This window comes from Emydura macquarii, unplaced genomic scaffold (assembly GCF_026122565.2).
Source record: "Emydura macquarii macquarii isolate MOO-44397 ecotype Brisbane River unplaced genomic scaffold, CSIRO-AGI_Emac_v2 contig_3305, whole genome shotgun sequence".
In the NCBI taxonomy this organism is placed as follows: Eukaryota; Metazoa; Chordata; order Testudines; family Chelidae; genus Emydura; species Emydura macquarii.
In genome coordinates, this window is record NW_027133442.1 from 5,999,905 (window position 1) to 6,012,678 (window position 12,774).

A 12,774-nucleotide genomic window follows, 5' to 3' on the forward strand; every position below is an offset into this window, starting at 1 on the left:
TGTGTATCCTAAAAACTCAAAAGGCAAATAGAAAGAGCCCACAATGCATTATTTTGTGAAATCTCATCACTTTAAAGCCAGTCTGGTGATTTTGAGTCTCTGGCTCCAGATTTGGGGGGTTTGACTCCCAGGGGTTGGCAGTCCTATGTTTTAAAAGTCTCTCTAAGTCTCTTTTTTATGCTAGTTCAGGTCTCTCAAAACTACAGGCTGAAGCACACACCGTGCAGCAGTGTGGACTACATATCCCAGCATGCACGTCTCCAGACTCTGGGGCCCAATGGCTGGCTGCTGCTCACATGTCACATCCAAATGCAGGCTTGCATGCTGGCTCCACTGTTGCATGCTGAAGTGTGATGGGGTAGCAGCGAGGCGCTCTGCAGGTGAGGGTGCAGCTCAGCTTCTGTTTAGCAGCACCACGGCTGGCTGCCCTGCTGCAGGGAGCAGCCAGGGCAGCTCACCCTCTGCCAGCGGGCTCCAGCATCATGTCATGTGATTTCCTGGCTCCAGCCCTGCTCTTCCGGGCCCTGCCTGCAGACTGCAGCGAGCACTGGGTGTTTTCTGGCTGCTGCTTCTGCTCTCTGGATTTCCCCTCCTCCTCCTCAGCCTACCTGGGTGTTGTGGTTTCTCTCTTGTTTTCCAGGGACCTCCGGCCTTGGGGAGCAATGACAGAGGTGACGAGAGAGGTGGCTGGATACCTGCCCCAGGAAGGAGGAGATGCAGCTGTGGAAAAGTTCCTGTTGAAATCAGACAGTGTTAAAGTGGAGATTCTCTCTCTAGGCTGCATAATCACAGCCCTGGAAACCAAAGGCAGGGATGGGCACCTCGCCGACATTGTCCTGGGCTTTGAGCGTTTGGAAGGTGGGTTTAAATCCATGTTTTCAAAGGTAATATGCATCCACCCGGCTTCGGGCTTCATTTCTCTCTGATCCTTTGCTAAGGTGCTGCTCACTGAGGACCCTGGCTCTCCACTGCCTTGCCCCTGCATAGGCCTCTGCTGTAGTGCACCGGGGGTGTGAAACACTACCACACCCCAGTGGTGCTGTGTGTATTCGCCCACTCTGCTGTAAGTGCTGTGCCATGTGCAAGGCAATGGGGAGGCTCCTGTGTCGGTCAGTGGGGGGGTGGATTTGCCATTCGCTTCAGTGGAAGCAGGCTCAGACCCATACTGACACAGCATCCCCAGCACAAGAGAAGGAAACGTTCCTTTTCCAGCCCTCTAGAACAAAGACTTCCAACCACAGCCCGCAGCTGGGTGGGTCTGTCCAGCTTAGGAAAGGGACGACTAAGGTGGGCTGCGACAGAGGTCTACAAAATAATGTGTGGAGAAAGTGAACAAGGCAGTGTTATTTACCCCTTCACACAGCACAAGAACCAGGGTCACCCCATGAAATTAACAGGCAACAGATTTAAAAGAAACACAAGGAAGTACTTCATCACACAATGCACCTCAGCCCATGGAACTCATTGCCACGGGAGGTTGTGAAGGCCAGAAGTATAAGTGGGTTCAACAAAGAATTAGGTATGTTCCTGGAGGACAGATCCAAATGGTCAGGGACGTAAACCCAGGCTCTGGGTGTCCCTACTCCTCCAAATGCCAGAAGCTGGGACTGGATCACTCAGAATCGCCCTGTTCTGTTCATCCCCTCTGAGGCACCCGGCCACTGTCAGGCACAAGCTACTGGGCTGGATGGACTATTGGTTTGACCCCGTGTGGCTGTTCTTATGGTAATGAGACACATTATTATAATTTGTATTACAGTAGCGACTAGAGCCTTGAGAAGAAGGATGGTCCAGTGGTTAGGGCACTGACCTGGGATATCCTAGGTTCAATTCTCTGCTCTGCCAAAAACTCCTTTTGTGACCTTGGGGAAGTCACTTAGCCTCTCTGTGCCTCTGTTCCCCAGCTGTCCAGTGCGGATAACAGCCCTGCCCTACCTGATGGCAGTGTTGTGAGGGTCAATGCAGCAGAGGGTGAGGTGCTCAGATACTATGATGAGGGGAGCCAGGGAAGAACCTTAGACAAACTCTGCTGGATGCTGCACAACCACAAAATGGGATAGTCCTTGTCCAGTGTGTGACCTTTGTGTGGCTCCGTCGTGCTCCTACGCCTACAAGAGTCTCTCTCTCCACTGCACTGGAGTAGCTCCTGATTTACACACCTATGCACGTGAGATCAGAGTTGGGCTTGCAAAACTTGAAAATGAGGCAGGGACCATCTTTTTGTTCTGTGTGTACAGCACCTAGCACAGTGGGGTGCTGGTCAATGGCTAGGGCTCCTAGGCACTAGGGTCCCACAGTGCTGGCAATCCCCGGCTGCCCCTGCTGTAACTGATTTCTTACCAGCTTTGCATAGAGCTGGGTGTTGGGGATGGGGAAGCGGGGTTCTATGGATCAGTTCAGGGTGATATCCCACGTGCAAGGCACAGGGAAGTCCATGTGAAAACCGACAAGGGGGCGCAGGCGGTTGGCACATTGGTGCAGCAGCGCAGGCAGGGTTGATGGACAAGAGGTGGGAGTGGGCTTGCAGGGAAGGCAGAGTCATGAAGACCTGTGAAGTGAAGACAAGTAGCTCGATCCTGAAGTGGAGAAAGAGAAGAGCAGGTGGAGCGGCTCAAAGAGGGGTCAGGCAGGGTAAGTGATCGGAACAGGTGTGCTTGGTATGAAGTGGAGGGACAGCAATAGCGATGTGGACTCAGAGGCCTGAGAGGACAAGCCCGTATGTTCAGGACTCAAGGCATAATTTTTTCGGGCCCAGTACAAACTTGCAACACGGGGCCCTTCCCACACACATACCCATGGGGATTGCAGCCTTGGCCGGGCCCCCAAGGGCCTCTGGGCCCCGGTAAAGTGTACCCTTCCCTTCCCACCCCCCTTGTGGGGGCCCTGGCTCGAGTGAGGGATGTGAGTGGACATTGCTGACCAGCCCCTTACTAGAGTGGAGCTAGCAGGCCTGGCCGTTACACCACAGAGTCTAGTTCTTCAACATTTAGTTCCTGCTTCTGCCCATCTTATTCCTGTGCACCAGTGGAGCAGTGCTCCTGAAAGGGCTCAGAGTAAGGGTTACTCTGCATTACCCTGAGCATGCCCTTAGCAAGCCCATGAAATAAGGCCCGACGGGAAAATAGCTGCCTTGAGGTCATCATGTCCCTAAAGAGAGCTGAGCCCCATGGCATAGACGAGCACCCAGAGTCCTGCCATAAGTAGCCGCTATCTTGCTGCAAAGAGGAGGCGCTTAGAGCACCCTGGAGTGACAGCTGAGGGCAGAAGGCCCCTGCCAGACACACATCAGCCTGCTTTCATTTAATGCATTCCCAGTCGCTCCTCCGTGTTATCTCACAAAGGTTAATGAGAGCAGGAGGCCAAGTTCTGCTTTGCATTCTCAGTGGAGAATCTGAGAGCAGAGCAGTGCTGGTGTATTAATCTGTTTTTTGCCTGAGGGATGGGGCAGCTTTGGATGAATGGATTTGGTTTCTCTGGTTAATAGGGTGTGTGTTACTATGGTGAAGCACTTATTGGTTTCTTTGTAGACCCTAATTTTCAAACTTCAAAAATCCACATGCATGGTTAGACTGGTTTAAAAATTGGCCTGCCAGTTCAGGGTCTAGGGTGAAAATTTGGTGACAATGAATGACTGTGTTCTCTAGAGAACAGACCCCCGCCACCAAAAGGAAAAAGACCTGATTTTTAAATGTCAGCCCTCTTATAATACACGGAGAGGGACCAAACGGGGGGCACTATCCCCACGAAAGCCTCATCACTGCCCTGCCCAAATACCTACAGGCTATTGGAGCTTGCTTAGTGAGCTCACTGGCTGTGAGCCATGGTCATCTCCTGCAGCACTGAGACCTTCCCACACAATGTACCACAGGGAAAGGGGAACTGAATTGGGAGCCAGAAACTGTGAATTCAGATTTCTTCCCCTGGCTTTGGATTTCTGTGCATTTTATAGCTGTTAATAGGTTGTCTCTGTCCCTGGTTGTCTCTGTCCCTGCCCTGAGGGGAGACATCTGTCCTGCCCCTACTTAGCAAATAAGAGGCTGCACAAGGGCCTTTCAGCCAAAGTGGGACTTGAAGCCAGTCTCTCAAGACTGACCCACAACTCCTGCCCTCACCATGCTGCCATAGGAAGTGAATTGCCCTAGGCAGCAACGGAGTGTGAATAGGGCAGGGGCTGCATGCAACAAAAAGATGGTCTTGTGACTGTGGCAATGGACTGGGGCCCAGGAGATCTAGTGTCTGTCCTGGGCTGAACCACAGCCTGCCTCTGTGACGCTGAGCAAGTCACTTAACAGCAGCGCTCTGTGGACGTGACCACCTGGCTGCAGTGTGCATAGAGAACACCTCTCCTCCATGGTGTTTGTGGCTAACATTGGCCTAGTGCGCCAGGTGGTTATAATGGATCGGAAGTGTCACCTTAGCTCTCCATTTCCTGGCTTTTTAACATTTACATCTTGGTTTTTTCCTGTTAAAGCGACTGTTCATGTAGACTCTACAGTTCCTTATTCTGCAGCCAAGAGTTTGGAGGAATGAAACTCCCATTGTGGAAGGGCACAAGGAGTGCAGGGCAGTTTTGGGTGTGATGAAAAGGGGCGTGCACCTCCAAGATATGCAGTTGGGGATGCCTTTAGAACTCAAGTCAGTAAACAAACGGAGACCTGCAGATACCTTCTACAGTCTCATCTTAAGTAGGACCCTGGTCTTATTGCTACTTATTCCCAGGTCTGTTTTTCCTACCTCCCCGAACCCTGCTCTCTGAGCTCCATCTGCCTGGCACTCATGACTCCTTTATTTTTGTCAGGTTACGTCAACAAACACCCTTACTTTGGAGCTATTATTGGTCGAGTTGCTAACAGAATTGCTAAAGGGAAATTCACCGTGGAAGGAAAAGAATATCAGTTGGCCCTCAACAGCCCACCCAACAGCCTGCATGGAGGGAACAAAGGGTTTGACAAGGTAAAATCTGATCATGGCCAAGCTGATTCTAATCTCCCTGTTTTTCAATGAGCAGCATCCTGTTGAAGCCAGATATGTTGATTTTAGAACGCTTTAGCCCCGTGTTACTGATGTTTGAGGACACAGCTTTCTGTACCTTGAAAGTCGACACTCTTTCCAAATGGATTCCTTATCACTCTAATATTGCCTTGTTTTACAGTGATCCTTCAGCTCTGTGCAATTAAAAAACCCAAACCCTGCAACTTGCTCCAAGCAGCTTTTACTGTTGGTAAAATCAGCCCCTAATTAGGACTATTGTCTGCAGCCGAATTGGCTACTAGTGCTGGACTCTACCTGCTGGGTGACTGTGGAAAGCCATTACTTCTCCCTGTGGCTCTTTTTCCCCTCATACCTCGTCTTGTCTCCTTCGCGTCTCAGGGCAGGGACTTTTTCAGTCCCTGCTGGTAAAATGCTTAGCACACTGGAGTCCTGATCTCCCCTAGCAAATAACACCTAACTCTTACATAGCACTTGTCATCAGTAGATCTCCAAGTGCTTCACAATCTAGAGTGTAGCTATCCTCAAACAGCCCTGCCCTCCCTCAGCAGCATATTACCCCCATTATACAGATGGGAACTGAGGCACACAGAGACTAAGTGACTGGTCCAAGGTCACCCGGGTAGTTTGTGGCAGAGGAGGGCATTGAACCTAGGTCTTCGCAGGCCTCAGCTAGTGCCCTAACCATTGGACCATCCTTAACGTAATACAAATGCCTTCTAATGATGATTCAGAGCCTCACTCTAGCCACAATACCCAGGTAACCCACTCCACGTGCAGAGTAAGGTGCTCTTCCACGTGGGTACGGCTCTCCCAGGATCTGGGCCTTAATGAGTGAGAGAGCGATTGTGGATGTTGAGCCTAGCAGCACTCCAAGAGGTGATGGCCTGCGGCTGAGGCTGGCTGTTCTAGTTTAACTGTCCCAGCCCTCTAGGTACTTTTCCAGGAGAAGCTCAGAATTGAACTGCAAATTCCTGTGGGCTTCAACTGGAATAAATGCCATCCTGCGTCCAAGGGATACAAACACGGCTGAACTGAAAGAGGGTGTGAGCTAGCGGGATCTGAGAACAAGGCCTGGAGCTGTAAATTCCAGCTCCAGCTGTGATACCATGATCCTTGGGGGAATGGAGGGGGTTCACGCTGTGCCTTGGTTTCTCTGTCTACATACAGGGGGTAACACCTCCCTCATGGTGGTGTTGTGGGGACCAGGCGCCAGTCCCTGCAGTCCCTGGGCAAAGCTGGAGTCACCAGAGTAAAGACTGTAGGATTTGTGCCAATGTTCTTAAAAATGCTGTGAAGGTGAAAAGTGATGCATGGAAATATTGAGTGTCACTGAATTCAAGTTGAAGAGTTCCAGAGGGGTAGCCATGTTAGTCTGTATACAGCAAAAACAACGAGAGTTCTGTAGCACTCATTACAAGAAGTAATTACCTCTGATCACCCATTCTCACATCCTACTCAATGGTTGTAATTAGGCCTCAAGTACCCTGCCTTTATCCACCTTCCCCATTGTTGTCACTTCCCTTGGATATGTATGTGTTGCCCCCAGTATGATTTCTATTACTTGCATCTGATGAAGTGGGTTGGAGCCCACGAAAGCTTATGCCTGCTGAAATTAAATTTGTTAGTCTTTAAAGTGCTACAGAACTCTTGTTGGTTTTTACTGAATCCAAGTGAAGTCTTGTTGGATCAGTGGCCTCTGGCTAGAATTAGCAGATCATGCATTTGGAAGTGATCACCATTGTTGCCTTGCCCTGGCAAGTATCTGTCAACATGGACAAAGCAGCATAGACGCCACATTCTCTTATTTTGGACTGCATGATAAAGTGCTGCATAGATTTCACTAGTCTATGATACTGTCAAGGAATAACTTCGTCATGCTTTCTTCTGCCTCTGTTCGTTACTGTTCCCATTAGTAAATATAAACACCCTTTATCGAATGGGTCAGGAACATTCGAAACCCTCCCTCTTCTGTCACGGTTAACAATTCGAATCTTCTCTCTGTCCATCATGTTCTCAGCCTCTATATCTTCTCCAATTCCTCCCTTTGCTTCTTGCTCCAAATTGATGCTTTTGCTAAATCCTGCTGGATTGTCCTACAAAATCCAACTGTTCCTCTTCATTTCCACTGCCAAGACTGGACTATCTTCCAGGGCTAATAAACCAGCCTCCTCTCTGGCCTCTCAAACATGAGCCCCTCTTCTCCTTCCAGCCATCTGGAATGCTGCAGCCAAACTCTCACAAGTTGTTGGTGCTACACAAATAATAACAGCAGTTTTCCCCTGGTTTGTGATTTCCCCTCTTTGCAGCCATGCTGATGATTGTGAAGATTCACAACAAGCTTTGTTTAGTTTTGTGCTTTAAAAAAGCCCTTCCGTTTTTCTGATTGAATGCATTTATAAAAATCGGTTTTGGATTCACTGGTTTCTGTGATGTTTTGCAAATGCACTGTTGCTGCATTACTGTTAGTATTTTAATCTTTAAAGGAATGTATCTAGGTTGACAGGGCAAAATTTTGACTGTCCTAATTCCATTTACATAGGAGAAAATACATTAATCTGTAAAAGCATCAGCCTTCCAAAATGAGGGCTGCCACGTGATTGAAAATTCATTTACTAAACTGATAGCAAATCGAGCTGCTAATGAGAGCAGAGGGAATTGGCTTCTGTGCATCTTAGCACTGGCTTTGGAAGCTAGCTAGCTGGCTAGATAAATGGGAACTGGGTAACCTGAATGCACAACCTAACCACAAGGATTTGAAAGGCAGCCTTTCAAATTTGAAAGCAGGCCTGAAAGATGTATTCAGTGAGTTTTTTTCCTTCAGAAGACCAGGAATGTCAAGTCTGGACTTCCCTGATTATGCTGGAGGACATTCTCAAATACCTGTGAACTCTTGGGCCAACACTGAAGAGTTGCAAGTGCTGAGATTTTAGCCAAGGCATCTTTTATCCCAAATACTCACACACTGGAATCAAATAGATTCTAACAAAACCAAACAAAGAGTCTTAAACAGTGTAAGTCTCTTTCCCAGTTCTTGTCTACATTTGAAAACCTCACAGTGTTTGAACTCAGTTGGGAGTGCTCAAGTAAGAGTGCTGACCAGAGCTGTGTGGTCAGTGTAGACAAGGGCTGGATGTGTCAACAGGGTAATAGCTGTGAGCCGTGACTATTGAGAGGTGTTGAGCAGAGCCAGTCAACATCTAGCTGGCTGCAGTGCCGTAGTCAGCCTGAGGTCATCCAGTTCATGTGTTCCCAGGCAGGTTACTGTGTAATAGCATATTCTTTGTTTTGGTTGGAGAGAAGAACGGACTTCATTATAGGTGTGATATATTTTCTTGAAATATCTTCCAAATATTTTCTATTAAACCCATTTTTTCATACTTACAAATTTTGATTTTTTTGGCCCTGTTCATTTTAGTCAGCTACAGGAATAACTGTCTATGGTAGCAGCAGAGTCTGCTCTCAGAACGGGCTTATATCCTCCGAAGTGCAGGGTTTGCAGCTTTGCATTGTGCACCCATGTTTAAGGATTAAGATAAAGTTTAATGCCAAGTGTTCCCCTTTTTTAAAACACTTTGTCATTATTCCCATACAAGTATCAATGCATCTTATTTGTAACCTGCCTTTTAAAGACCCGTTTGTGTTTGGTCACAACCTGGTGTTGTTATCTGTGTGTGTATTTTGTTCAGTTTCTAAAAATGGTAACTATGCAAAACTTGGCCTGCAAGCTCCTGGAGGCAGGACCGTCTGTTCAGTATTTGTACCCAGCCGGGCACAGTGGAGCGCTGCTCAGAGACCAGGGGCATTGGCAATACACATAATACCATTTTCTGATATTCTCAGGCCCAGCTTCTTGTCTTTTGGGATGTCATAGAATCATAGAGTTGGAAGGGACCTCAGGAGGTCATCTAGTCCAACCCCCTGCTCAAAGCAGGACTAACCAGACTAACCTCAGCTAAATAATCCCAGCCAGGGATTTTTTTAAGACGCAGTTTAAAAGCCTCTAAAGATGGAGATTCCACCACATCCCTAGGTAACCCATTCCAGTGCTTCACCACCCTCCTAGTGAAAAACTTTTTCCTAATGTCCAACCTAGACCTCCCCCACTGCAACCTGAGACCATTGCTCCTTGTTCTGTCATCTGCCACCACTGAGAACAGCCTAACTCCATCCTCCCTGAAACCCCCTTTCAGGTAGTTAAAGGCTGCTATCAAATCCCCTCCCCCCACATTCTTCTCTTCTGCAGACTAAAGGAGCCTAGTTCCCTCAGCCTCTCCTCATAAGTCTTGTGCTCCAGCCCCCTAATCATTTTTGTTGCCCTCCGCTGTACTCTCTCCAACTTCTCCACATCCTTTTTGTAGTGGGGGGCCCAAAACTGGACACAATACTCCAAATGCAGCCTCACCAATGCCGAATAGAGGGGAATAATCACTTCCCGCGATCTGCTGGCAATGCTCCTATTAATGCAGCCCAATATGCTATTAGCCTTCTTGGCAGCCAAGGCACACTGCTGACTCATATCCAGCTTCTTAACTACTGTAACCCCCAGGTCCTTTTCTGCAGAACTGCTGCCTAGCTCATCGGTCCCCAGTATGTAGCTGTGCATTGGATTCTTCCGTCCTAAGTGCAGGACTCTGCACTTGTCGTTGTTGAACCTCATCAGATTTCTTTTGGCCCAATCCTCCAGTTTGTTAAGGTCCTTCTGTATCCTATCCCTACCTTCCAGGGTATCTACCACTCCCCCTAGCTTAATGTCATCTGCAAACTTGCTGAGGGTGCAATCTATGCCATCCTCCAGATCATTAATAAAGATGTTGAACAAAACCGACCCCAGGACCGACCCCTGGGGCACTCTGCTTGTGACCGGCTGCCAGCTAGACATGAAGCCATTGATTACTACTTGTTGAGCCCGATGATCTAGCCAGTTCTCGATCCATTTTATAGTCCATTCATCCAACCCATACTTCTTTAACTTGCTGATAAGAATACTGTGAGAGACCGTATCAAAAGCTTTGCTAAAGTCAAGGTATATCACATCCACCGCTTTCCCCACATCCACAAAGCCAGTCACTTCTTCATAGAAAGCAATCAGGTTGGTCAGGCATGACTTGTCCATGGTGAATCAATGTTGACTGTTCCTGAACACCTTCCTCTCTTCCAAGTGCCTCAAAATGGATTCCTTGAGGACCTGCTCCGTGATTTTTCCAGGGATTGAGGTGAGGCTGACCAGTCTGTAGTTCCCTGGATCATCTTTCCTCCCTTTCTTGAAGATGGGCACTATATTTGCCTTTTTCCAATCATCAGGGACCTCCCCCAATTGCCACGAGCTTTCAAAAATAATAGCTAACGGCTCTGAAATCACATCAGCCAACTCCCTCAGCACCCTCGGATGCACTGCATCTGGCCCCATGGACTTGTGTATGTCCAATCTTTCTAAATAGTCTTGGACCTGTTCCTTCAGCACTGCGGGATGTTCACCTCCGTCCCATTCTGTGCTGCCCAGTGTAGTAGTCTGGGAGCTGACCCTGTCTGTGAAGACAGAGGTAAAAAAGGCATTAAGTACCTCAGCTTTCTCCACATCCTCTGTCACTAGGTTGCCTCCCCCATTCTGTAAGGGGCCCACACTTTCCCTAATCTTCTTCTTGTTGGTAGCATACCTGTAGAAACCCTTCTTGTTCCCCTTCATGTCCCTTGGTAGCCGCAACTCCAATTGTGCTTTGGCCTTCCTGATTTCATTCCTGCATGTTCGAGCAGTATTTTTATAATGCTCCCTAGTCATCTGACCAAGCTTCCACTTCTTGTACGCTTCTTTTTTTGTGTTTAAGCTCACCAAAGACTTCTTTGTTAAGCCAAGTTGGACGCCTTCCATATTTGCTATTCATTCTGCACATCGGGATGGTTTGTTCCTGTGCCCTCAGTAAGGTTTCTTTAAAATACAGCCAGCTTTCTTGGTTTCCTTTCCCCCTCATATTAGCCTCCCAGGGGATCCTGCCCAACAGCTCCCTGAGGGAGTCAAAGTCTGCTTTTCTGAAGTCCATGGTCCGTATCCTGCTGCTCTCCTTTCTTCCTTTTGTCAGGATTCTGAACTCGACCTCTCATGGTCACTGCTGCCTAGGTTGCCACACACATCTACTTCCTCTATCAAATCTTCCCTGTTTGTGAGCAGCAGGTCAAGAGAAGCAAGGCCCCTAGTTGGTTGCTCCAGCACTTGCACCAGGAAGTTGTCTGCAACACTATTCAAAATCTTCCTGGATTGTTTGTGCTCTGCTGTATTGCTCTTCCAGCAGATGTCAGGGTGATTGAAGTCCCACATGAGAATCAGGTCCTGTGAACTGGAAACTTTCTCTAGTTGACTGAAGAAAGCCTCATCTACCTTGTCCTCCTGGTCTGGTGGTCTGTAACAGACACCCACCACAACATCACCCTTATTGTTCTTGCTTCTAAGCTTAACCCAGAGACTCTCAACTGGCTTATCTCCAGTTTCATACTGGAGTTCAGAGCAATCATAGTGCTCTCTTATGTACAGTGCAACTCTTCCACCCTTTCACCCCTACCTATCTTCCTGAACAGTTTATACCCATCCATGACAGTGCTCCAGTCGTGTGAGTTACTCCACCAAGTCTCAGTTATTCCAATCATGTCATAGTTTCTTGACTGTGCCAGGACTTCCAATTCCTCCTGCTTGTTTCCCAGGCTTCTTGCATTTGTATATAGGCACTTGAGATAACTAGCCGATTGCCCTACTTTCTCAGTATGAATCAGGAGGCTTCCTCTGCTGCATCCTCCTCCTTCTGCTTCCTTGTGGTGTCCCACTTCCCCACTTAGCTTCGGGCGTAGGTCTCCCTCCCCCATCAAACCTAGTTTAAAGCCCTCCTCACTAGGTTAGCCAGCCTGTCCGCAAAGATACTCTTTCCTCTCTTTGTTAGGTGAATCCCGTCTCTTCCTAGTAATCCTTCTTCCTGGAACAACATCCCATGATTGAAGAATCCAAAGCCCTCTCTCCGACACCACCTGCGTAACCACGCTTTTACTTCCACAATGCAATGGTCTCTACCTGGGCTTTTTCCTTCAACAGGGAGAATGGATGAGAACACCACTTGCGCTTCAAACTCCTTTATCGTTCTTCCCAGAGCCACATAGTCTGCAGTGATCTGCTGAAGATCGTTGTTGGCAGTGTCGTTGGTGCCCACGTGGAGAAGTAGGAAGGGGTAGCGGGTTGAGGACTTGATGAGTCTTGGCAATCTCTGTCACATCCTGAATCCTAGCTCCAGGCAAGCAGCACAGTTCTCTAGTTTCCCGGTCCGGACGGCAGATGGATGACTCCATCCCCCTTAGGAGGGAGTCCTCGACCACCATCACCCTTCTCTTCCTCTTGGGAGTGGTGGTCGTGGAACCCCCATCCCTAGGACAATGCATCCCTTGCCTTCTGATCAACAGTGTCTCCTTCTGATCCATTCCCTCAGATGAGTCTTCCAAATCGTTCTCCGCCGTAGTACCTGTGCAGAGAGCCTGAAAACGATTCCTTACCTCTATCTGCATGGTGGGCATGTAGGTTCTCTTTCTTCGGGAGGTCACATGCTGCCAGTTTTCTTCCCCGTTCTTCAGTTTCCCCTGCATTGCCTTCTCTGAATCTTCCTCACACTGTGCCTGCAGTAGCAAATCATGTCTTCGATCAAGGAAGACTTCGTTTTCTTTAATGCAACGCAGGGTTGGTATTCGGGTCTCTAGTCCTTTAACCTTCTCTTCCAATATGGAAACCAGCCTGCACTTTGTACAGATGAAGTC

General features: G+C 48.4%; 1 protein-coding gene across 2 annotated transcripts in view; it reads left to right on the forward strand.

The window, feature by feature from the left end:
* Nucleotides 1-12,774, forward strand: part of GALM (galactose mutarotase) — a 71,464-nt gene that overhangs the window by 32,578 nt on the left and 26,112 nt on the right. The window contains exons 1-3 of one of the 2 annotated variants that reach the window (XM_067532872.1): nt 293-380; nt 641-858; nt 4,799-4,953. In XM_067532872.1, the coding sequence (XP_067388973.1) occupies nt 663-858; nt 4,799-4,953 (351 nt within the window). In that variant the 5' untranslated portion in view covers nt 293-380; nt 641-662. Of the gene's footprint in view, nt 1-292; nt 381-640; nt 859-4,798; nt 4,954-12,774 lie in introns of those variants that run through there. The other variant, XM_067532873.1, reaches the window with a different exon arrangement.